Here is a 26376-nt window from a genome sequence, read left to right on the forward strand (position 1 = left end):
CGTTGTGTCTTTTCAGAGCAAATGCAGACAGGCAGCATGTCCGAAAAGAAACATGGACTCAGTGCTCCTGTCTGGACCCGCTTAAGGAAACTGCTGGACTTTGATTTGATGGGGATGGGGATGTAGGCAGCTACTGGTGGGATTCCGGCATTTTTCAACCTGGGGTCTATTCACAGGTGTCCAACATTTCAGTTCTGAGATGTTCAAACAAAATCTGTCCAGTACTGAATTAGAATGCAAAATGTAATGTGATATTAATAGACAGAGGACCTTGAAAAAGCTAAATGCAGTAACTCCATTAGTTAGTATTAACATGGTAATGAACCACAATATTGTACATATTAATAAACAAAGACACTGTGTTAATCAATCAATCAATCAATCAATTTTTTTATATAGCGCCAAATCACAACAAACAGTTGCCCCAAGGCGCTTTATATTGTAAGGCAAGGCCATACAATAATTATGTAAAACCCCAACGGTCAAAACGACCCCCTGTGAGCAAGCACTTGGCTACAGTGGGAAGGAAAAACTCCCTTTTAACAGGAAGAAACCTCCAGCAGAACCAGGCTCAGGGAGGGGCAGTCTTCTGCTGGGACTGGTTGGGGCTGAGGGAGAGAACCAGGAAAAAGACATGCTGTGGAGGGGAGCAGAGATCGATCACTAATGATTAAATGCAGAGTGGTGCATACAGAGCAAAAAGAGAAATAATAAAAAAGAAAGAACACCAATGTTTTATTTTTCTTTACAAAATATGGGAAAATATAAATTACAGCAGTGTCTTGAATATTAATATATTTAAAGTGGATATCAACTGAAAATGAAATGTCTAATGACAAATGTCAAAATCCATAAAGATTTCTGAAAATATTGGTGTATTGAGTTTTATTTTTGGTGCTATATGCCTTGAGATATTAAATGATAAACACAGGGAATTTTAGCTTTCATCTGCAACTTTGAAACGATCAGATTTGATACCCTTTGGGAAATGTTAATTTCAGTGACATCACTTTGGGGACCTCCCTCCAGATCCATTTTGGGTGGTCTAGTGAAGTAGATGTGAACAACACAATTTTTTATTGTTGGAATTAGGTGTTTCACATTGAATACATCAAAATGATGAACAGGTGTTTTGTCATAAGGTCCAGGAACACCATCATGATGTTTATTATTTGTACAGTTTTCCAAAGTATAAGATTTTTGAGGGAGAAAGTGGAAGTGTTCAAGCCTCCCAGGAAAGACAGTGTATCTTTTCATCAATTGTACATCTCAAGCTTTAGACTCCACACACCCCCACTAAATAGCAGAGTAAATTCTGCCAAATTTAGCTGATGATAACACAGAAAATATCTGGTATGCATGTAATGATGAATTTGGCATTCCCAATAAAAAACAAAACACAAAAATATAAAACAGTACAGATGTTGAAACACTTACATGTTTTATAAATATGACAGTTTTTGATTTTGATGCTGTTTACCTGTCGCAGGGATTTGCAGCTGCTGGACTTGAGCACAGTCTCTGGGCACAGAGGCGGCAGGCTGCTGGACTCAGCTGTCCTCCTTGGTCCTCTTTGAACTCGGACAGCTCCTTTCTGCTTCCTCCTGTTCTGGAAGTAAAGTGTGGACCAGAGGATGCCACCCTTCATCCATGACAGCCTCTTCTGCTCCATGGGCTCCGGTAGGAGTGAAGAGCCTGCAGCTACTGGATCTTCTCGGCCAGTAGTTTTACACTCAGAGTCTGAGTTCAGGTTGAGAGCCTCTGCAGGACTGATACGAGACACTTCCGTGTTTAAGGAAGTCTGAACAATGTTGTCCTCTTCTTGTGAAGGATTTCTTTCATTGTCCAAAATCTCTCTGTTTTGGGTTTTTATACAATTTCCCCTCTTCTCCTTCTTTTCCTTCTCTTCCATCCATTCATTCTCCTCTTTCAGTCTTGTTTCATGTCTTCTGTTTACTGCCATCTCTTCCTTTGTCTGTTCATTCTCTTCTTCTGTAGTTTCATAATCCTCCTTTTCTCTCCCACCCTTGGATTCTATGTTTCCCTCCTCCTCATGCCGGTTCTGTATTCCCATATCAATCTTTTTTCGCTCCTCCTCATTCCATATATCCTCAAGTTTTTTTTGCTCAGCATCCTGCTTGATTAATCTCTCATCTTCCCTTCTTTTACACTCCTCATCCATCTCCTGCATCTTGTGTTCTTCCTTTTTTCTTGTTTGCTCCTGAACCCATATTTCTTCCTGTATTTTTCTCTTTTTCTCTTCCTCTAACTGTTTTCTTGGCCATTCTGTACTTTTTTTCTCTACATCCCTTTTTCCGGAGTTCTCATCCGCTTCTCTTTTTTTAATGCCATCGTCTTTCTTGATGTTATTTTTCTTCCTTTCATCTTCTTCCCCATTCTCTCTGCATGTCAGTTCTTCTCCTGATTTTGCATCATTTGTTTTTCTGTCTTCTCCCTTAACATTTATTTTTTCGTATATTCTCTTTGTCTCTTTTCTCTCCCTATTTTTGTCCTTTGTTCCCATTTGCCTTTCTTCTTTGCATCTTACTTTTTCTATTTCTCTATTTTCTTCTTTTTTGGACATCATCGTCTCATCCACTTGTTCCTTGTTTTCCTCTGTAAAAATGAACGCCTGTTCTTTTTTCCTCTCTTCCTCTTCTTTGTCTATCTTTACCTCATCTTCCACTTTATGAAATCTTATTTTTTCTATTTTGCTCTTTTCATCTTCGTCTTTATTCCCCTTCATTTCACCAGTCATCTTTTTTGTTTTGGCATTCTTCAATTTCTCCTCTTCCCTTTTCCTCCTTTCCTTTTCCTGCTTCTTCTTCCTTTTGTCTTCTTTCCTTTTCTCCTCTTCCTCCTCTCTCATCTTCCTTTCTTCCTCGACTCTCTGCTGTAAGCTTTTGATCACTTCCTATTTGATACAGATACATTATCTCTCTTGAACTTTTTTAAAGTGCTTTAAAACACACACACAAGAATTGTTAACAATTTAAAATTTGTTCAAGTTAACAAAATGATACTTCCTGTTCCAACTTGTTTGTGATCAAGTAAAGTATTTCTTAAACCTTAATTATTAAACTGACACCCATGCTAGAAGTCCTGCTTCCTACAAATGGCTATGTCCAGTCTAGGAGCATGTGCCAGTGCCATACTTCAATGCATCCACTACATCACAGGACCATCCTCTACCCTAAATGGCAACCACCCAGGCAAACAGCAGATCCATCTCAGCCAAATTAGCCATCTATTTGTGGCAGCCATGTGAAAAATGGGCATCCCTTTGTTGTTTTCAAGTTGCCAAGATCCTTAATACTGAGGCACCTGCATCGCGGATTACACCTACAGAAACACGCCACATGGCCAAAATACTATGGATGACTTTCGCTCAGTACCTAAGTGATAGTTCTGATCCGAGTCTCCCTAAGTTACCATTAATTTGACACAAAGTCATTCCAGTGGTACTCAAGGATTCTCCGAAGAGTCCGAGTATCATATACAGTGAGGCAAATTGATTTTGCAAGTTTTCTCACCTACAAAGAATGGAGAGGTCTGTAATTTTTGCTGTAGCTACACTTCAACTCAATGGAATTCTACCTGGTTAAATAAAGGTTATTATTTTTATATCTGATTGTCTGTGTTGAATTTGTTACTGTCCACAAGGGGGTGCCGCAGGGTTCTGTTTTGGGACCCCTTTTATTTATTAATCATACCAACTTTTGGGCTCTAATGTGTCAGATGCTAATTTAGATTTTTATGCTGATGGCACAGTTATTTATTGCTGTGGTTCAATTCTGTTCTATGCGCCCGGACAGAACAGGGCTTTTCTCCACTCCGCAGCTTTTGCCTGTAATAAATTGCAAGGAGTGGAAATTAAAAGTATTAATTTCATTGAGCGCTTTTAAATCCACATTGAGAGCACTTGAGACCAATTCCATATGCACTTGTTTTTAAAGCATGCTTGTAATTTTAATTTTTATCATCTTCTTTTTATTTGCCTTTTATTCATGTTTGTGTAAATGTGTAACTGTGCTTTGTTTATCTTGACCAGGACTCCCTTGGAAAAGTTGTTCTTAATCTAAATGGGAGGTTTTTTGTTTTGTTTTGTTTTGTTTTTGGTCAAATTAAAAAAAGCACATGCCACTCGCGTGATTGGAACCTGAAAAGACCTGAACGGCAGATGGGAGTCTTACCGCTGTGCTACAGCCAGATACCAGAAGTGTAGAATCCCTAAAATAAATAAGGAGGGAAATGTATTTGAGTTAAAAAAAATAATAAAATGAAACGATGTATAAAAGAGGCTGTTCATTTATGAGGTATTTTCCTGCCTAACCCCCAAAATATTAGTCGATGTTAAATGACACAACAGCTAAGTTGGAGCAAACTTTGCCACAAAGAGATCTGTATGGGACTGATTCAGTCTGCTCATCTTGATCAGCGATTGGGCGCAAACACTTCAAGTTCAGTGGCAGAAAAGGAGGCTGGAGATAATTATCATACAGCACGAATGCCATTTTTTTTATGAGTGGTGTGAAGTGCACAGACGCGTATTTTACGCGTGTTGTAGGCAGTGGTGGGCACAGTTCCGATAATCCGATAAACGATAATTATCGAAGATAATGTTTTCATTATCGGATTGTCTTTTTAGATAACTTTAAAAACCATTATCAGACTAATTACCTTGTGATAAATTTTTGTCTGATAATTTTTAGACCAATAATGTGGTAAATAAAGCTGAACAGCTACAAATATTTATAAAACTTAAAATCAGTTGAGCCCCTACCTGTTAAATGTTTCATAGCTGATGTATAGTTGTACCCTCTGCAAAACAGAGAAGAGCTGCTTTAAGAAGAAACCACTCTATCCTCTGTAGGCAAAGAAGAACTGGTTGCAAAACAAACAAAAAAAATTAAACCTAATTTCTCTTAACCCGATACTGATACATGGGCAATATCACCCAAGTCAACCAGAGGCATACAATTTTAACTTATGGTTCAACTTTTAACCAAACTAATGTCAGACAAGTTATTTAAATTAATGTCATGTCTGAAGTTTTATAAAGTGAAAATATCAGATATATGTTTTAGTTTTAAAGTAATGCGCTAATTTTTAAGGTTTTAGTGTGGATATATGCTGTGCCCAGCAGTGCATTATGGGTAGGATAGGGTAATCTCAATAATCAAGACGTTAAAGAGCAAACTTCACTTTCCCCCAAAACGACATGAACAGGAAGCGACTGAAAATAACGGAGAGACAGCCTGCAATTCTCGCATGTTTACATAAAATAAACACAATAACAATGTCTATAAACCCAGAGAATATGTTCACGAGAGTTTTAGGCACAATATAAAAATAGTTTTATGTTGCAATGTTAATGGTGTTGTCTGTGTGCAGCGGTTAAAGTGCAGCATGATCAGAGTGTCTCAATGCAGTTCTCAATGTTAGTGAGATCTCGCAGCGCAGCGAACTCTCCGAGGTTTTGTGGGATTTGAAACGTCAATAAGGCGAATAGCCAACATTTATGTGTCAAGACAATATTGAGTGCATGTTTTACAACATAATAAAACGTGTGCACAATATAATAAAACATGCGCACAACATCATAAAACATGCGTACAGTATAATAAAATGAGCACACATTCTCTCCACATGCTAAACATTTTGCGATGACACTTCCAGGGCTCCGTAAAAATGCCTGTTTTTACAAATAAAAAAATGGAATAATTTACAAAAGCACATTTATCTGTAAACACCAACACACGACACACGTCACATTAACATGTTGGTTTATATAATGAATGACTGAACCAGTCAGTGTTTAGAAAAGGCACATTTTACCCAGAATCCTTTGCAATCTGTCTGTGTTTGTTACAAAACCTCAGAATTAGTACATTACTCAACATTAAAAGATATATGTTATATTTTAACTTTGTACAAATGGCAGAATTGACATTAATGGAGTTATTCTATCGGTATTAATGTCATTTATGAATCAAAACCATAAGTCAGCACTGCTTTATTTTCCAAGACCTCCGCCTGACCGGAGCGTTGTGATTGGGCTGGGTTTTGTGGCTGCGCTCACCTTGTATTTGTGCTGGAAGCCATGTAGTAAACAAGAGGTTCCAGCAGGGGGCAAGATGTTCAAAGACAAAGTGTGGGCTCATTGTTTGGGGTCTGTTGTTGCTTTTGATGCTACCAGAAGCGATCGTGGTGTTAAAACTCAAATTCAGTTTATTAGTAGTTGCAAATGTACCAGAGACAATACTGGAATTTATCGGTTATCCGTAACTTCCGATACATTTTTGGGTGGTTTATCGTTTTATCTTTATCAAAGATAACTTTTCAGTTATCTGATTATCTGTTATCGAAGTTAATTTTTTGGTTATCTGTGCCCACCACTGGTTGTAGGCATCCTACACCACTGGTTGTAGGCATCTGTGTTTTACGCCATTTTTCACACCGCAATGGAGCCCTGAAAAAAATGGCGTAAAACACAGATGCCTACAACCATTGTTTGACACATTACGGCGCATTTAACGGCGTCGTCTTTAATTACGGTGTAAAAATCGCCGTAATTGACAAAACTGTGTTTTTTACGGCGCATTTTTGGTGAAACGTGTCTGAAGGTGGCGTAATTGTGGCACTGTTGGCTTGCCATACCGTAATAACTGACAAAACAGTGTTTTTTACAGCGTATTTTTGGTGAAACATGTCTGAAAGTGCTGTATTTGTGGCACTCTTGGCTTGCCATACAAAGTTTATTTCTGCTCATGCGAAGTTGATTTCTGCTCGGACACAGAGAATTCCTGCTCGCTCAGTTGAAACTTATGGCACTAGGGGAGCGGGATTATGGTACTATGGGGGAGGGAACCAGGTCGGCACTGGCTCTGCTGTGATTGGCTCTCTGGAGAGCAAGGTTTGATTGACAGCCCTCCTCTGATACGGAAGTCAGTTGGAGACAACAGTGTTAAACAATTATCACCTCATTTCTGCTTAAAACTTCACTCCAGTCATAATCTATCTCAGCAACAGATCTCTGAAGCTTCTGTACAACAATCATTTCCACATAAATTCAGCATTATTTCAGAACAAATTACAGAAAGTCCTAAAAAATCACCTCCTGACACCGGTGCGTCTGCAGACTGTGACTCTGTACACCCAAACCGATCAAAGGGAATAATGTGATTATTAAACATCAGACGGCAAATTAAAACCTCTTAAATCACATGCAAACCATGACGCCACCACCTCCCTGAAGGAGACAATGGCATCTCCTTAAAAAAAAAAAAAAAATTTATTTATGAATCAAATCAAAACAGAACAGGTCCTGTACAAAAACCTGAAATGCTGCATACATGAAAATACAAATACAAGAACATAAGGGGCTTATTGAATATTATTTACAAATAATAAAAGAAAAGAAAATATAGAGCAACCAAACATTTACAAATCAAATTTGTCAATAAAAGAAACTACTTTTAAAACATTATTGGATTCAATCAATAATACAGATTTTAAAATTATTTCTCCAGTGAGTAATGATTTGCAAATGTTTGGTTGCCCTATATTTTCTTTTCTTTTATTATTTGTAAATAATATGTGTCCGCCTACCTGCCATACCATGTCTCCACAGTTTCTGACAGAAAACAAGAGTTGCTCTTTTCTGGTGCCAATCTTTGCCAAATTTTTTATGGTGGCTAAAGAGCCAATCCCACCACCTACTGCCCAAAAAAGGGTTATCTGCAGGGTGGATGACCACCTACAGTTCCCAGAGGGAGAATAGTGTCATGCCCAGGGCATACGCACACAAAATACAGACCAAACATCACAAAAAAAAAAAATTAAAGAAATAAAATACATAAAACAGCCTATTTGCACAGAATGCTTTGTCTTTTGTGTAAACAAGTCAAAAATAACCATTAATGAAAATATTTAATGAACAAGAGCAATCCAAGATTTCTGACATCTGCCAATCCAGATCTGGATCTAAAATTTAGTGGAGTCTTCCATTACCTCATATCTATCTGTGGTGCAAATTTGGTGAAAATCCATGAAGTAGGTTTTGGGGTTTTTTTTGTTTTGTTTTGTTTTTGTTTGTTTTTTTACATAATCCTTCAAACCCTATATAAAGTGAAATCTTGATCCAGAATCTGGATCTAGATCATCTCCAAAATTTAATGGAATCTGGGTTTTATTACATCCTTTGTGGATGTAATAAAACCACAATAAAGCCACAATAAATTCATAAATTATTTCATGAATAAATCTGAATTTTAAAAAAAATCACATACAGAAGAAAAAAAAAAAGCACAGATATGTTTAATTTCAACAATAAAACCAAAATGAATCCACAAAAATAAATGAATAAATAAATAAAACACCTAATGAAAAGTTTAACATACCTGCTGGTGCAACTTCTCCACTTCAAGTTTTTCCTGAGCTCTCTTTGTCATCATTTCAAGTTCAGCCTGATGAAGCTGGATTTAAAAAGCAGTAAGAAAAATATAAGATAAATAGCAGATTAGTATGACTTTCTACCTTTTTTGAAACAAAGGACATGTCTTCTTTTTGTGTTTTTTGTGTATCATGTAAAACTATTTAAACAAGATGTACTGGAGGACACTGCACTTGTCTTGGGTTGAGGAGTTAGCTGAGACTGGTTCTGCTGGCTCACTAGGTTCCTCTTTTTGCCAGTTAATCAGAACTCTCAAGTCACACTCACTTGGAGTGAGAGTCACGCTTTAAAACAGTCCTGTCAGGTCTCACTGCTAATGCATGACATTCCACCAAAATGACCTGCAAGACAAGATTTGGTGGAAAATAACTCCTTGAGAGCTCTGGTTAATTCAAGAAGTAATGGATAGTATATCCAAGCTAACAGAAGAGAAACTGGACCCACTCTGCCAAACATTCAAAAGTCATGCATCTGATCTTGACACAAGAGCAAGTAAGGCAGACGGCTGAATTTCTGCCATAGAGATTGTAGCTGACAAAGTTAGGGACCACATTTGGGAACTGGTTAAACAAGTTCAAATTCTGTCAAGCTGTATCGATGATCTTGAGAACAGAGGCTGGTGGAAGAAATGATGGATTATTAGTTTATGTGAGGCTACAGAGAATACCCAAGCAGCAAAACATTTTTGACAACTGGCTACCTTATTCTCTTTATCTGGAACCAAAGGTGAAAGCATCAAAAATTGAAGGGAGCTCATCACATGGCTTCAACACCAGATCCAGACCACACCTCCTTTGACCGATCTTCGTCGGTTCCATCATTTTGGTGATAAGCAAAGAAAGATGGAAGCTTCAAGACACCATTGTTGCTGAGGCACTCACTTTCAAGCAATCCAAGCTAATGATTTTCCAAAATTTCTCTGCAGCAGTTATTCAGAAATCCAAAGTATTTATCGAGTGGAAGAAGCAACTGAGAGCATCCGGAATTCAGCACTCCATGTTGTTTCCAGTGGATCACCTACAACAACACCATCGAGTTTACTTGATTCCCCTGACAAAGCTCAAACATTTATGAACACAGTGGCCTGCAAAACAGATATGTGTAACCTTGAACATGGATGATACAGTGCATGCATGGTACACTCAATGACAGATGGTTTTTGTAAAATATGGCAACCTTCTCTGCAATATGTGGAAATTAATCTGTCCTCTATATTAATAAAGACTTTTGAAGAAGATGTGTTGATGAAATCTTGTTAAAAAATGTTTCAGTATTTGATATTCTGAGGTCAAGAAATGTAAATGCATTTGAGATTTGGAGGTTTTGTTATGTTGAGCAGCACTGTGTGAGAGTTCTGTATTCTTGTGTTTGTTTGCTTGCTTCAAATTTAAAAGGATACATATTTCTAATAACAATAGGATGTGATGATTTAGTGTATTCATGTCACTAAATCCCATAACAAGTGTCACAAAAATAAAAAAATATATATACATGTTGAGACAAAACATTCCTATGTAACACGATATGAAATTGCTATATTTATTTTATCAGGCATTAGTGTAGTTAGCGTAAATATCAACTTTTTCCCACAAGGGGGCAGTGTTATACTACATAAGAATACTGACTATGCCTGCCAGTTTATCTTGTGAGCGAAGAAGCAGTCATTTCTTGCTGTAATATTTGTGAGCTTGCCAAGCAACATTACCAAATGGTTTCTGAATTGCAGGAAATTCACTATGCATTTCTGTCTTTGCAGAATAAAATTAATCTGAGCGTGCAGTGTAGTTGTGTGTTGCAGCATCATTATAGGATGCCATGACACCTTAGCAATTACAGCAGTCTCCACCCACGTGCTTTCAGCCTGAGCCTTTACTGTGACTGGAGTGCTAATCTCATTACCAACCTTGAGGAGAGCTTTCTACAAGCTGGGAACCATCTGTAGTATTGGCTACAGGTACAATACGAGATCATACCCAGGTAGTTATTTGGACACCAACTGTTGACCCAAAGATCAACTCAAAACCTGATCTACTCCTTTAAACCTTAGTCTGTAAAATAACCTTAAGGTCCTGTAGGAACTGTTGATGTTTTATAAAAGGAGTTAGGTGGGCAAGGTATGAGCAACAACAGGTTAAATAGTGAAAGTGATTGATTAAGTTTGACCAACTTAAAATTGATAAACAAATGAGCTTTTAGTCTCAAGTTCAATATAGTTAAAATAGTAACTGAGTTCAACTTATAATTAAAATTTGATAACTGACTCACATTAACCTACAGCCTTTTTGGTACCGGGATCAAAATCAATCAATCAATCAATCAAAGTTTATTTGTATAGTCCTTTCCACAGCCCAGAGGGTGAGCAAAGTGCTTTACAGTGAGATTAAAAACACAGAGAATAACTTTTCACGTCAATAAAACTATACATCCAAAATATTTGCAGATAAAATCCATTCTAAAAAGGAAGATTTAAAAAGACCCGGGTCAGTGGTGGTGCGGATCCCGGGTGGAGCTTGTTCCACAGTCTGGGTGCGGCCACAGACAAAGCCCGGTCTCCCCAGCAGCTCGGCTAAGTATGGTGGGGCCAAACCATTCAGCGCTTTAAAAACAAACATAACAATTTTAAAATCAATTCTAGCCCGAACTGGCAGCCTATGCAGAGTGTAGAGGACTGGGGTGATGTGGTCACATCTACGTGTGTTAAGCCTAGTTTACACATAGACGGTTTTGTCGGCGGGCAGTACGTAGACCGAAGTTCGCGGTAATTCCGGCTGTTTTCACGGTGGAAAGGGGCGGAGCATTTCACCGGCGTTTTGACCGCCGTACTAGCCGCAAATACGCAGATAAAACGCCGCTAAATCTGCCGAATAAAGCGGCATTTTGACGCCGTAGCATCCGGCACACATCAGGCAACGGGGGTTAATACCCAGTTCTATCCTTTACAATCGCAGGTTAAGACGCGCGTGAGAATGGCGGTGTTCTGCTGCCGCAGATAATGCCCTGTGTACCACTGGTTTTATCCAGGCAAATCCTGCGTTACTCCAGGAACCTTTGCATATAGGCACCGCCCCCAGAGTATAATAGGCTGAAGCAGCAGGAATACATGCCTCTGTCACTTCAGGGGGAGGGAGATCATCCTCAGCCTTTTCTTCTCCTTCCTTTCCCCCTCCACCACAGGCCTCCCCTCTGCTTCTGAACCAGACCTCTTGGTAAGTCCCTGCCACTGCCAATTTTCTTTTAGGAGGCATACTGGAGCTTCTCTGCAAAAATATCTGGAGCTGGCCGCGAGTGAGATGCCTGCATGCAGCGCGCTAGTGTTTTTATACTGACCGCCGCCTTATCGGCCGTTTGGAACGTCGTTAACCAGGAGGTGGCGTTTAGAATGGCGTACTGTCCGCTAGCGCCACCGTTTTGTCTGCCTCTGTCGCCGGTTAAAACACCCTTGAGGACGCCGATGTGGGCTCTATTGCCGTTTTACACGCCATTGATTAGGGATACAATGCCGGCCGCCAATTATGGCGGTGTAAACTGCGGCACTACAGGAAGGGGCAGGATGAAACGGCGATTAAAAAGTATCAAACGCCGTTGTTCGTGTTGTCTCCGTCGTCACGCGAATTCTCCGGGATTATTCGACATGTTGAATAATTTTTTCGACGATTCCCGGTAAAGCCGGAACTAAGCCACGCCCCCTAGTGCCGGCGTTAACAACGGCGTTTGATCCTTAAGACGGCCAAAAACTCTTCCAGGACGCTTCCGGGAGCTCTTACCGTCTATGTGTAAACGGGGCTTTAGTTAACAGACATGCTGCAGCATTTTGAACCAGTTGTTGACTGAGGGAAGACTGGAAGACTTCAAAATGAAGTCCATAGCAATAGTCCAGCCGAAAACTAATAAAAGCATCAATGGCTTTTTTCCAGATCTACACAATTTAAAAAAGGCTCCACCTTTGCTAAAAGCCATTTGACCGCAGGGTCAATTTGTTTGTCGAAGTTAAAACCAGTATCAAACATCACCCCAAGATTTCTGACAGTGGGTTTAACTGATAATTCCCCAGCGTCCATTATCTGAGTCACCTAACAAAATACACTCAGTCATGTCTTCATTTAGGTGTAGGAAATTCGAAGACAACCATTGTTTTATTTCTGTGATACAGCTGGCCAGGGTGTGATTCTGTGATACAGCTGGCCACCCTGCCCCCAGTGACCGTGTCAATTTGTTCTAATGGGAGACAGATTTGAATGTCATCTGCATAACAGTGGAACAACACATTGTGGTTTGCAATGATTCATCCGAGTGGCAACATGTACAGGGAGAAGAGAGTGGGGCCAAGGATTGAGCCTTGTGGAACACCACAAGCAAGAGGAGCACTCGAAGAGGACAGGTCACCAACCATTACAGAAAAACGAAAGATATGATGTGAGCAACTTCAGAACAGTGCAGTCGAGTCCAACATGTTTTTTTTTAGATGGGACAAGAGGACTGAGTGGTCAACTGTATCAAAGGCAGCTGTCAGGTCCAACAGCACTAAAACCCATGGGCGCTTCATGTCTACTGACAATGCAGCGTCATTATGAACTTTTAAAAGAGTAGATTCAGTGCTGTGACGGGTTCTGAAGCCTGACCGAAATTTTTCAGAAAGAATATTATTTTCTAAGAACAATTGTAACTGTATAAAAACAACCTTTTCTAAAACCTTGGGCAGAAAGGGCAAGTGAGAAACAGGCCTAAATTGTAAAAATATAGAGGGATCAAGTTGTGGCTTTTTTAAGTAGTGGACGAACCACAGCAACCGGTACAGATCCAGTGATGAGGCAAGAATTTCTAAAACACACTAAAAAGGGTCCTAGAACATTAAAAACCTCTTAGTACTTCGGCGAGGGTTGTCGCATCTCCTCCCCTCTTCTCTCTCTTCGTCTGTCTCTGGTCCAACCTTCAAAGTCCCTACTTCACCGGACTGTGAATTCTTCAAACTATATTGGATTAACCATGGAATTGATCAGCTGGTCGCTACTGACACCATTTTTTCAACAAGGAAATCAAGACTAGGGGACCCTGCGTGCCCAGATGCAACCGACCCTGCGGGCTATGTTCTCGACGCCTGGGAGAAATGGCGTGTTGCGTGCTTGGTACCACTCTCTGTAGAGAATGTCATAGATTTATTTATATTTGATTTTATCGTGGGAGGGTTGGCACTTATTGGTTTATGCGCTGCCCTGGCCTACCTGAGAATTGGCAAGACGGCTGCTACCAGAACCACGACCTCTCACCTGTCCGTCATGATTAATTAGTTGGGCAAGACGATACATTCTCAGACTGCATTAACCCTTGAACTCAGACGTAAGTTGGATAACTTCTTGGAACAAATGCCTTGCAAAGGAAGATGTCGGAGACAAGGGAATACTCATAAATTGGATTTGGTTGGTTAGAGGAGCTGCAAATGTGCTTTCTCTGCTCAACCCTAAACATGACAGGCTTATCAGCATCCGAAGGTCAAAACGCCCAGCTGTTTTCCTCCAGAATAATTTCTACAGCCTTGGTGAACCATTCGGCTGTTGTCTTATCTTCTGCCCTCCTTGAAAGTCAGTCTGATGTTGTCAGGGCAACTCCAGACATTATGCACAAACTGACAGAAACTAATACAAACTCATCTGACTGATATGAACTCATCTCATCTGCACTCATGACGCATGCCCCATCTCTCTCCCCCCCACACCTCAACCACACCACAGAAAGTCCTCACAAGTACTGACTGAGGCTGCCACCAGAACACATGTGCATGGGTTAACAACTAATGGCCCAGTCACACAGCACTTAACGAAGGGCAACAAAGCCCAAACAAAACAAGAAATCTAGACTTTCGTTGGCATCATTTAACATTTGCCCAGCTTTGTTCCTGCAGCTGGCGTTTCGTCAGGATTTGTAAACTGTTGAAAAATTTGAATGAAGGGCAACGAAAACCTCAATCCGTCCGTATTTTGTTTTGCTGTCATTCTTGACGTTTTTTATTGTTTGCTTAGTTTTTGTAACGTTAGACTTTGGTTTGACTTTGTTCGACCAGCTGAATGTTTTCACACAGTACTGAAGACGGTTTGTGAGCACTGCTGCTGACGCTGCGTTCATGTACCATCGGAAATTACAGGGCAAACTCAGCCTGTTTGTTTGGATTTTTTAAATCTGGATGGGGGGTCAGCTTCACTGGGCTCAGGCACCTTATATAGACCAGAAATAATCTTTTTGTGTGGATACAATAAATTATTTTGCCACAACCAACTGCTGAATTTGAAACAACAAAAAAGCTTTGTAATTTCCGATGGTACTTGAACGCAGCGGCAGTGACAGCAGCAGCTCCTGCGTGCGCTTATTACTTTTATTGAATATAACAATATGAGTGTAGGAATGACAATCCAGCCCTTATGTACATGTGGCAACAGGTAGACGATTCAAGTGATGATATACAGAGCTGTTCTGGAAGCCAGAATTCACGTTGTGGCTCAATGGCAGCTGGTGCACATGTGAGTCAATGAGTGTTCACACAGACAGATCAATTTACTCAGCACCATGGCACACCACTTTTTTTTTTAAATTAGAGTAAGATGTAGCGCACAGCGTGTCGTCAGACAGTGAGGATTCTGATGATGAAGGAGATGATCCCTCTTTTGTTCTGGACGAGGAACCACAGCAGGTGGTCCAACCGACGTGTGCACAGATCTCCACAGCTTCTGTTTGCAGTTTCTCCAGGACTCAGGCGCTATGAGCTCTGTCCTAGTGCTGAGTCCTGGAATGCAGAGATGCAGACACACACTGCTCCAGCATTGGCTCCAGGCACTTTTCGTTTAAAGTGTCGAGATCAACGTTAGCTTTGGTTTCGTTTAATTCCTCTTTTGTCCCTTTTTGCTCTTGCTTCGCAGGCTATTCTGTGATAAAGCTCTTTCGTCCACCTTTTCTCAAAGAATTGTGATTTTTTTTTTTACTTTTTCCCTTCGTTCAAAAATCGCTGTGTGCCATGTGACTAGGTGATAAGTTAATAGTGTTCAAAAGAATTCTGGGGCGATGACCACATTTGACAGATACTGACATTTTGCATGTTGCTCAAAGGCACACTGATGCACGGTGCATGCGGAAAGTATTCACATCGCTTCACTTCTTCCACATTTTGTTATGTTACAGCCTTATTCGAAAATGAAGTGAATTAATTTTTTCCCTCAAAATTCTACTCACAGAACCCCGTAATGATGACATAAAAAGAGTGTGGGGGGGGGGGGGGGGGGTTGCAAATTTATTCGAAATAAAAAACTAAGAAATCATAGGTACTTAAGCATTCCCACCCTTTGCTCAATATTTTGTTGATGCACCTTTAGCAACAGTTACAGGCTCAAGACTTATTGAATATGATATCACAAGCTTGGCACACGTATCTTTGGGCAGTTTTGCCCAGTTCTCTTTGCAGCACCTCTCAAGCTCCATCAGGTTCGATGGGGAGCATCAGTGCACAGCCATTTTCAGATCTCACTAGAGATGTTCAATCAAATTCAGGTCTGGGCCCTAGCTGGGCCACTCAAGGACATTCACAGCCACTCCTTTGACATCTTGGCTGTGTGCTTAGGGTCATTTTCCAGCTGAAAGATGAACCATCGCCACAGTCTGACATCAAGAGCGCTCTGGAGCAGGTTTTCATCCAGGATGTCTCTGTACATTGCTGCATCCATCTTTCCCTAATCCTGACTAGTCTCCAAGTTTCTGCCATGCTGTCACCACCATGCTCCCTGTAGGGATGGTGCTGGGTTTCCTCCAAACATGATGCCTGGCATCCACGCGTTGGTGTCCAATCTTTGTCTCATCAGACCAGAGAATGTTGTTTCTGATGACGTGAGAGTCCTTCGGGTGCCTTTTGGCAAACTCCAGGCAGGCTGCCATGTGTATTATTGCACATGCAGTATGACATTATGGATGTGGCTTCTGTCTGGCCACCCTACAATACAGGCCAGATTGGTGGAATGCTGAAGAGAAGGTTGTCCTTCTGGAAGGTTCTCCTCTCTCCACAGAGGAATGCTGGAGCTCTGACAGAGTGACCTTCGGGTTCTTGGTCACCTACCTGACTAACGTCCTTCTCCCCAAGTTTAGACAGGCGGCCAGCTTTAGGAAGCGTCGTGGTGGATCCGAACTTCTGCCATTTATGGATGATGGAGGTCACTGTGCACATTGGGACCTTCAAAGCAGCAGAAATGTTTCTGTACCATTCCCCAGATTTGTACCTCTGTAGTCCTCTGAGACAACACAGAAGTCAACAGACAATTCCGGTGATTTTGAGAAGAAAATAGAAGACATTCGGTTAAATATATCCCGGCATGCCTTAACCCAGCCACTGCACCATGCTATTGAGGTGGTGCCATTACTGAGGTATTACCTAGATTGACAGAAATTGATAATATCTCACTAGGTGTGCTGACGAAACTCATAACGTCAACAAAAAGCACAACCTTTCTTATTTGGTCCTATATCAACAAAACTGTTTAAGGACCTGTGGCCCAAATAATCTGTTCCTAAATGTTTCAAATCTGCAGTGAATAAACCATGACTTAAGAGATCTAATCTTGACCCTAGTGTTTTGGAAAACTATAGGCCGATATCACATTTATCATTTTGCTCTAAAATTCTGGAAAAGGTGGTTTCATGGTAGCTCATGGACCAACTTACTGAGAATAATCTTTTTGAGGCACTGCAGTCTGCTTTTAGAAAATATCATTCCACAGAGACGGCTCTCACTAAAGTGGAGAATGATCTTCTGCTTGCAGTGGATTTGGACACCACTACAGTTCTGGTGCAGTTAGATCGGTTAGTGCTGCATTTGATACAGTGGATCATCATATTTTACTCGACAGACTGGAGAATCATTTTGAGATTACTGGGAGTGTCCTTGCATGGTTGACATTATACCTGGCCAGTTGTTCTCACTGTGTTTTGTACATTAAAACTACCTCTAACCTTAGTGACATGAAATTTGTGGTTCCACAGGGGTCCGTCTTAGGCCCCCTGCTTTTCTCACTTTACGAGGTCTATTAGAAAAGAAACCAACCTTTTTATTTTTTTCAGAAACTATATGGATTTGAATCACGTGTGATTGCGTCAGACAAGCTTGAACCCTCGTGCGCATGCGTGAGTTTTTTCATGCCTGTCGGTTGCGTCATTCGCCTGTGAGCAGGCTTTGAGTGAGCACTGGTCCACCCCCCTCGTCGGAATTCCTTTGTCTGACTTCTTCCTGAGAGACTGGCGCTTTGCTTGATCAAAATTTTTTCAGAAACTGTAAGGCACATCCAAGTGGACACCATTCGAGAAATTCAGATGGTTTTCGGTGAAAATTTTAACGGCTGATGAGAGATTAAGGAGTGTTACTATCACTTTAAGGACAGCCCACGGCGCCGGACGGCGTGCCGCGCCCCGAGCCGCCGTCGTCAGCCTGTTTCGAGCTGAAAACTTCCAAATTTCAGCCTCTGTTGACCCAGGACGTCGTGAGAGAACAGAGAAGTTTCAGAAGAGGTCGGGATCAGCAGTTTATCCTGACATTCCACTGTTAAAGGAGATTTTGTAATAAAAGACGTGCGGACAGATTCGCGCGTCGGCACCCAGCCGCTCATGGCGCGGCGCCACAGCAAAACACCTCCGTGTTGATAACCATTCGTAAGATTCAGGCGGTTTTCGATGGCTTTCAGTCGAGTGAGTATCCGAGAAATTGTTTAACAGCTGGGCATGTTCAAACTTGTCCTGTAATGCTTCCAACGGAGGTGTTTTGCTGTGGCGCCACGCGATGAGCGGCTGGTGGCGACGCGCGAAGCCGTCCGCACGTCTTTCATTACAAAATCTCCTTTAACAGTGGAATGTCCGGATAAACTGCTGATCCTGACCTCTTCTGAAACTTCTCTGTCTCTCACGACGTCCTGGGTCAACAGAGGCTTAAATTTGGAAGTGTTCAGCTCGAAGCAGGTTGACAACGGCGGCTGGGGGCGCGACGCGCCGTCTGGCGCCGTGGGCTGTCCTTAAAGCGATAGTAACACTCCTTAATCTCTCATCAGCCGTTAAAATTTTCACTGAAAACCGTCTGAATTTCTCGAATGATGCCCACTTGGATGTGCCTTACAGTTTCTGAAAAAATTTTGATCAAGCAAAGCGGCAGTCTCTCAGCAAGAAGTCAGACAAAGGAATTCCGATGGGAGGGGTGGACCAGTGCTCACTCAAAGCCTGCCCACAGGCGAATGACGCAACCGACAGGCGTGAAAAAAACTCACACATGCGCACGAGGGTTCAATCTTGTCTGACGCAATCACACATGATTCAAATCCATATGGTTTTTGAACAAAATAATAAGGTCGGATACTTTTCTAATAGACCTCGTATATAGCACCCCTTGGGCACATGTTGCCGCGTTTTGGAATTACATTTCACTGCTATGCTGATGATACTCAGTTATACATGCCAATAACTGCTGGTAATATCATCCACATAAAATCCTTAGATTGCCTTACATCAGTGAAAAGCTGGATATCTAGCAACTTCCTACTTGAAACTCTGATAAGACTGAAATGATGGTTCTTGGTCCAGTGAAACATCGGCATCAATTTGACCAGCTAACGCTTAGCCTAAGTTTGTGTGTCATACATCACACTGACAAAGTGAGGAACCTTGGGGTAATTTTTGATCCTACATTGTCCTTTGACCTCCACATTAGAGATATTAAGAGGACTGCTTTCTTTTACCTGCAAAATATAGCAAAGATTTGTCCCATCCTGTCTATGGCTGATGCTGAAACCCTGATTCATGCATTTGTCTCTTCTAGATTGAACAACTGTAATGTTCTATTTTCTGGTTTACAGTCCAGCATTAGGGGTCTCCAACTGGTTCAAAATGCTGCTGCCACACTTCTGACACAAAGCAGAAAGTCTGACCACATTACACCCATTTTGACATCTCTTCACTGGCTTCCTGTCCCTGTGAGATCAGATTTTAAGGTTCTGCTACTAGCCTATAAAACTGTTCATGGGCTGGCACCTCCCTACCTAGCTGACCTGATTAAACCCTACGTACCAGCCTGGGTTTTGCGTTGTCAGGTTGGAGGACTACTTTGTGTCCCTAGGGTGAATAAAAATTCTGTGGGTCACAGAGCTTTCTCTTATTGTGTCCCTGTTCTGTGGAATGATCTCCCTGCATCAATAAAACAGTCAGATTATGTAGAGACTTTCATGTCCAGACTTAAGACGCACTTATTTTCCCTTTCCTATGGCTAGCATACTAGCATTGTATGTTACTATGCTTTTTACTCTTTAAATTCATTTTATTAGGAAACGGAGCGGGCCGCAGCCTCAACTTTATGTAAATTCTGGGTCTTTTAGTGAAGCTTAGGGCTAGTGGCTGGCGATCACTTTAGTATTTCTTCTGGTTTTCTTGTTGCTTAATGCTGACAAATTACACTGTATATGTTGTCTTTCTGATGCTTGATTCTGCTTTTTCTTTTCTCTCTGTTTGAGGTGCGGCTTCATCCAGAGATGAGTGTGATGTCTGTTTCTGTAATTCTCCTGTCCTGTGCACCAGCAACATTTCCTGCATATTTGTTTTGTGAATTGTTTTGTAATTTCTGTAGGTAGCATTCCCCAAGCAGAGGGTCACCCCTTTGAGTCTGGTCTGCTTGAGGTTTCTTCCTCAAATCATCAGAGGGAGTTTTTCCTTATCACTGTGGCCTGTGTGCTTGCGCTGGGGGTTTGTAAGGTTAGACCTTACTTGTGTGAAGTGCCTTGAGGCAACTTTGTTGTGATTTGATGCTATATGAATGAAAATAAATTGAAACTGAATTCATGCTTGCTTTGTGCTTTGACATGCACTGTCAACTGTGGAACCTTATATGTAGACAGATGTGTACCTTTCTAAATCGTGTCCAATCAGTGGAAACAGGATGCACCCGAGCTCAATTTTGAGCTTCATGGCAAAGGCTGTGAATGCTTATGTACATGTGATTTCGTTGTTGTTATAGTTTTAATAAATTTGCAAAACTCTCAAAAAAACAAACTTTTTCACATTGTTATTATGGGGTATTGTGTGTAGAATTTGAGGAAAAAAATACATTTGATACATTTTGGAATAAGGCTGTAACATAACAAAATATGGAAAAAGTGAAGCGCTGTAAATACTTTCTGGATGCACGGTATATGAGTAGTCAGGAATTAAACTATTAACCTGCTATGTTGTCAGCAATCTGCTGTGCTAGCTGAGGTATGGTCTCCAACCAAAATGAGGCAGAACATCACTTATCCTGTTAAGGGGTTCAAGACAGCAGGACTCTAGCTAAGTGAGCAATTATGTACCTGTTTACCCCGGATGTGACATCACGTCCAGTTAAGACTCATGACTTATGAGAAAATGGAAAGCAGCATCACAGTCTATGGGAAAAACTAGACTGCGAAATACAACATATGTCATATGGCAGAAGTTTTAAACATGTTCAAACTGTTGTGATGCGGTCTGAACTCCCTTACATGCATTTTTACAACACAGATACCAATATAAGTTGCAGTATGATATGCATTTTTCTATGAGCCTGGAATAACGTGCATTCCTATCGCATCATTGTGCAGAACACAGAGTGAGCCTTCATCTTGAGACCACATGACATATGATGGCACCTTAGGCTCAACAAATTCTAGAAGAACATGTGTTCCATTCAGTATTTCATACATCATCAACAAAACCTTAAAACCTCAACATCGCAGGGAGGCAATATTGTTCAATAAAATGTATTGATTAAAAAAGTTAGCAGCGAAGGAAATACACTCTTCTTGTTCATCTCACGAGGACTCACATGTATGTTTTCTGTGCATGCAGTTTATTTTTTTCACCTCAAGATACCCTGAAGACTGAGACACAACTACTTGATAATGATAACAAAAAGCAGCACTGATGCAAGACGTCTTAACATAGTTAAAGAAGGTTTGGGTGTTTTATTGCTAATATTCTCCATTTTATTTTTTACAGAAACTTAAATTTAAAAAAATTGTGATTGTTTTTTTCCCCAACAGGGGTGTAGTAATCTGGTGCATGACTCACATTATCTTTCTCCATTATCTTCCTTAGCTCCTCCTGGAAGTTTCTCTCTTTTAGTCGCTTTTGCTCCTCGTTTCTCATCTCCTCATGAAGACGCTTTTCTCTGTCCATTTGGTGTTCAGCGCTTTTCTTTCTCTGCTCTTCCAGAGAACTCTCAGAGGAGCACATTTCCAACCCCAAATTCTTCCTACACTCCTTATATCCTTCTCCTGCAGCTTCACCTGTGACAAGAACTCAAATATGTCACTTCAGCCTGTTAGGGAAAGTCATGAAAATGTGCAAATTCATATTTTAATCTGCCTCCTTTTGAGCAAGTCTTTGACTTCACTGTTAGTTTGCATATTAAAGCAAATCCTTCAAAAATATTATACAAAGGAGCACACAACGTCTCTCAATACAAAACAACGAAACTGTATCTAAGCTGCGGTATCATATTCTAAGCTGCGAATGCATCTTAGAATATGATACCGATAAATTTTGATATATGATACAGATAAATTTTGGTTTCCTTTAAATCCCCATTTTATACAGAATTTTACTCCACTTAGGGCCCATTGACACATAACACGAGGCAAAAGAAACAGAAACTGGAAGAAAAAGAGCGAATAAAAAAATAGACTTGGCGAACTGTGAAAATTTACACCCGCTCTCGGGAGGGACACAGTCAGACAGGCGTGAACGATCCCGTGGTGATGGTTTCATGCACGCTCAAATGCACATGCAGGAACACATTGCGAACATGTGAGAGGTGTGATACTACATCGCGCTCACACAGCAGCCACAGTGATCACATGCTGGACATATGTACATAAATCAATGTGTAAGCACAAAACAGTTAATCTGCTAACTGAAAAGTTAACATTTATAAAGCTAAACAGATGAAACTAAAAAATTAATTTGTGTAAGTTACAGCTGAAAGCTAAACTGATAACTTTTAGTATTGACTCCAGTAAAGTGAAAGGCAATCACAAGCAATAGCAAGCCAGCAATTCTGTCGAATGCCGCGTTCACACCGGGCGTGACGTGAGCGTCAGCAGCGACAGGTTGCCATGTAATCCCTATGGAACGACGCGTTTTGGCGCCAAGTCACGCAGCGCAACGCGATGGACGCGAGTGAAGCGACGTGAGTGAAGCAATTTTGAGCGACTGGCACATTTGTGGCGCGACATTGCGTCGCATCACGTCGCATTGCCCTCCTCCCCAAGTTGAAAAATCTGAAATTTTCATCTCGTCGCGCTGCGATGACCAATCAGGGACTCAATATGTAGTGACGTGGAGATGTATGGAGTTTGACTGAAGATGTGAACATGTCCTGTATCTGGTAGCAGCCTGTAAGCAGGACTTATGTCTCTTATGTCCTTTATTTGACAATTATGACAGAGTTTTTGGAGCGAGCAGCAGCCCCACAGTAGCGGGGAGCGGAGTTTCTTTTTATTTTTGTTTTACAAGGTCTATTAGATAAGAAACCGACACTTTTATTTTTTTTTTAACTATATGGATTTGAATGACGTGCGATTACACCAATCATGCTTGAACCCTCGTGCGCATGCGTGAGTTTTTTCACGCGTGTCGGTGATGTCATTTCCTGGTGGGCAGGCCTTGAGTGAGATGTGGTTCAGCCCTCTCGGCTGAATTCCTTTGTTTCACACGCTGCACGAGATGGCGCGCGTTGCTTTATCAAAATTTTTTCTGGACCTGTGAGGAATATCCGAGTGGACACTATTCGAGAAATTTAGCTGGTTTTCGGTGAAAAGTTTAACGGCTGATGAGAGATTATGGGGTGTTTCTGTCGCTGTAAGGACTTCCCACGGAGCGGGACGTCGTGCAGCGCTTCCACGTGCCGTCGTCAGCCTGTTTCGACCTGAAAACATCCTAATTTAGGGCTTAAGTCACCCAGGACGTCGTGAGACAACAGAGAAGATTCAGAAGAAGCCGGCATGAGGACTTTATGCGGACATTCCACTGTTTAAGGACATTTTGTAATGAAAGACGTGCGCGCAAATTTGCCGAGTCGTTTCCGTGACGACTCGGCAAATCTGTGTGCGCCGCGACAGGAAAAACACCTCCGTGTTGAAAACCATTTGTAAAATTCAAGCGGCTTTTGATGGCTTTCAACAAATGAGTAACTGCGAAATTGTTTAACAGCTTGGGCATGTTCCAACTTGCCCGTTAAGGTTTCCAACGGAGGTGTTTTTCCTGTCGCGAACCCCCGCGGTCGGGTCCGGCCCAACATGCGACTCTGCCCACACGTTCTTTCATTACAAAGTGTCCGTTAACAATGGAATGTCCAAATAAACTACTCATGCCGACTTCTTCTGAAAGTTCTCTGTTCTCTGATGACTTACTGGGTCAACAGAGCCTGAAATGTGGAAGTTTTCAACTTCAAACAGCGAGACGCTGCCGCCTAGAAGCGCAGATCGCCGTCAGGCGCCGTGGGCTGTCCTTAAAGCGACACTACCAGACCAAAATCTCTCATCAGCCGTTAAAATTTTTACCGAAAACCAGCTGAATTTATCGAATGGTGTCCACTCAGTTGTGCCTTACAGTTTTTAAAAAAAATTTTATCAAACAAAGCAGCAGTCTCTGAGCCATTCCTAAACAATGAAAAATCGACGAGAGGGTGGGCCACTCCTCACTCAAAGACTGCCCACAGGCGAATGACGTAACCAACAGGCGTGAAAAAACTCTCGCATGCCCACGAGGGTTCAAGCATGTCTGATGTAATCACACGTGATTCAAATCCATATGGTTTTTGAAAAAAATAATAAGGTTGGATACTTTTCTAACAGACCTCGTATGTGCACGCGCGAGCGAATCGTCCACGGAGATCATTTTACTTATTAACTACACAGATGTATAATAAAGCAAATGGTGACTGGTTTCTAAACACAATTAGCCGCTGCGACGCTCCGCCACAGGAAAAACACCTCTGTTGGAAGCCTTAAGGACAAGTTGGAACATGTCCAGCTGTTAAACAATTTCTCATATACTCACTCCACTGAAAGCCATCAAAAGCCGCCTGGATTTTACAAATGGTTATCAACACGGAGGTGTTTTTCCTGTGCCGCCGCACCGCGCCGGCTGCGTCCCGACGCGCGGACCCGTCCGCACGTCTTTCATTAGAAAAATCTCTTTTAACAGTGGAATATCTGGATAAAATGCTGAAACCGACTTCTTCTGAAACTTCTCTGTTCTCTCACGACGTCCTGGATCAATAGAGCCTGAAATGTGGAGGTTTTCAGCTTGAAACAGGCTGACGACGGCGCCTGGGAGTGCTGCACGACGTCTCGCACCGTGGGAAGTCCTTAAAGCGACAGTATCACCTCAAAATCTCTCATCAGCCGTTAAAATTTTCACCGAAAACCATCTTAATTTTTCGAACCGTGTCCACTTCGATGTGCCTCACAGGTTTAGAAAAAATTTTGATCAAACAAAGCGCCAGTCTCTCAGCAACTTCTCAGACAAAGGAATTCCGACCAGGGGCTGGACGACTCCTCCCACAAGGAGTGCTCACAGGCGAATGATGTCACCGACAGGCGTGGAAAAACTCACGCATGTGCACGAGGGTTCAAGCATGTCTGACGTAAAAACATATGAATGAAATCCATATAGTTTTTGAAAAAAATTAAAAGGACCTATACTTTATTGACAGCCCTCGTATAGATAGACATGTATATATAAGGTGATATGTGTTTTTAATTATTAACATGTGAGGAGAGCCCATGTGGTGGTGTGTTCTGAGTTGATATCCTGCATTGCGATGACGCAGTGGTCAGGTGGTCTGCCTGCTGTCTATTTCGTGCTGGGAGCGCAAATGGCCGCACCTTTTCTAAGTGCCCCACGAGTGGTTTTGGATGTTCATGGGTGGCACATCCGGCCGTCCAACATTCAGACTCCAGCCGACTCCGGTCAAGAGTGGGTCGAATGGCCATTCATCTGACATTCACCAACATTTGACCGATGGTGTGCAGGCTGCCTCGATCGTGCCATTCAGCCATGGTTCGACATGGCCGATGATTTCATGGCCGATGATTTTGGCCACGGTACAACATGTCTGACCTGCATACAACATGCCGTGCGAATGTTGCAAGCACGATCAGATGGCAGTGTGATCTGATCTTGCCCACCGTTCAAATGGGTTTCTGGCGCAAGAGGCACATGAATGTTGAGTGCATGTGCAGTGCCTGAATGGACGTGGCAAATGCTGTACGAGGCGTTCGAGTGCGGCTCCAATTTTCCAAGAGTGCCATTCAAATCCTCCTTCACGCGCCATTCTACCTCAATCGTGTTATGTGTGAGGGGGCCCTAAAAAAAAAGAAAAAAAAAAGGAGATACTGGGTTTTGCATCTGAACCTCTTATTTTTAAATCATCAAATCAATTTCATTTATATAGCGCCAAATCACAACAAACAGTTGCCCCAAGGCGCTTCATATTGCAAGGCAAAGCCATACAATAATTACAGAAAAACCCCAACTGTCAAAACGACCCCCTGTGAGAAAGCACTTGACGACAGTGGGAAGGAAAAACTCCCTTTTAACAGGAAGAAACCTCCAGCAGAACCAGGCTCAGGGAGGGGCAGTCTTCTGTTGGGACTGGTTGGGGCTGAGGGAGAGAACCAGGAAAAAGACATGCTGTGGAAGAGAGCAGAGATCAATCACTAATGATTAAATGCAAAGTGGTGCATACAGAGCAAAAAGAGAAAGAAACACTCAGTGCATCATGGGAACCCCCCAGCAGTATAAGTCTATAGCAGCATAACTAAGGGATGGTTCAGGGTCACCTGATCCAGCCCTAACTATAAGCTTTAGCAAAAAGGAAAGTTTTAAGACTAATCTTAAAA

General features: G+C 41.7%; 1 protein-coding gene across 1 annotated transcript in view; it reads right to left on the reverse strand.

Moving 5' to 3' along the window:
* The window catches only part of lrriq1 (leucine-rich repeats and IQ motif containing 1), a 291350-nt gene that overhangs the window by 248030 nt on the left and 16944 nt on the right, over positions 1-26376 (reverse strand). Inside the window, 3 exon segments of the mRNA XM_034175448.1 lie at positions 1481-2914; positions 8403-8477; positions 21539-21756. Coding sequence (XP_034031339.1) covers positions 1481-2914; positions 8403-8477; positions 21539-21756 — 1727 coding nt within the window.

Source organism: Thalassophryne amazonica, chromosome 8, assembly GCF_902500255.1.
Source record: "Thalassophryne amazonica chromosome 8, fThaAma1.1, whole genome shotgun sequence".
Taxonomy (NCBI): Eukaryota; Metazoa; Chordata; class Actinopteri; order Batrachoidiformes; family Batrachoididae; genus Thalassophryne; species Thalassophryne amazonica.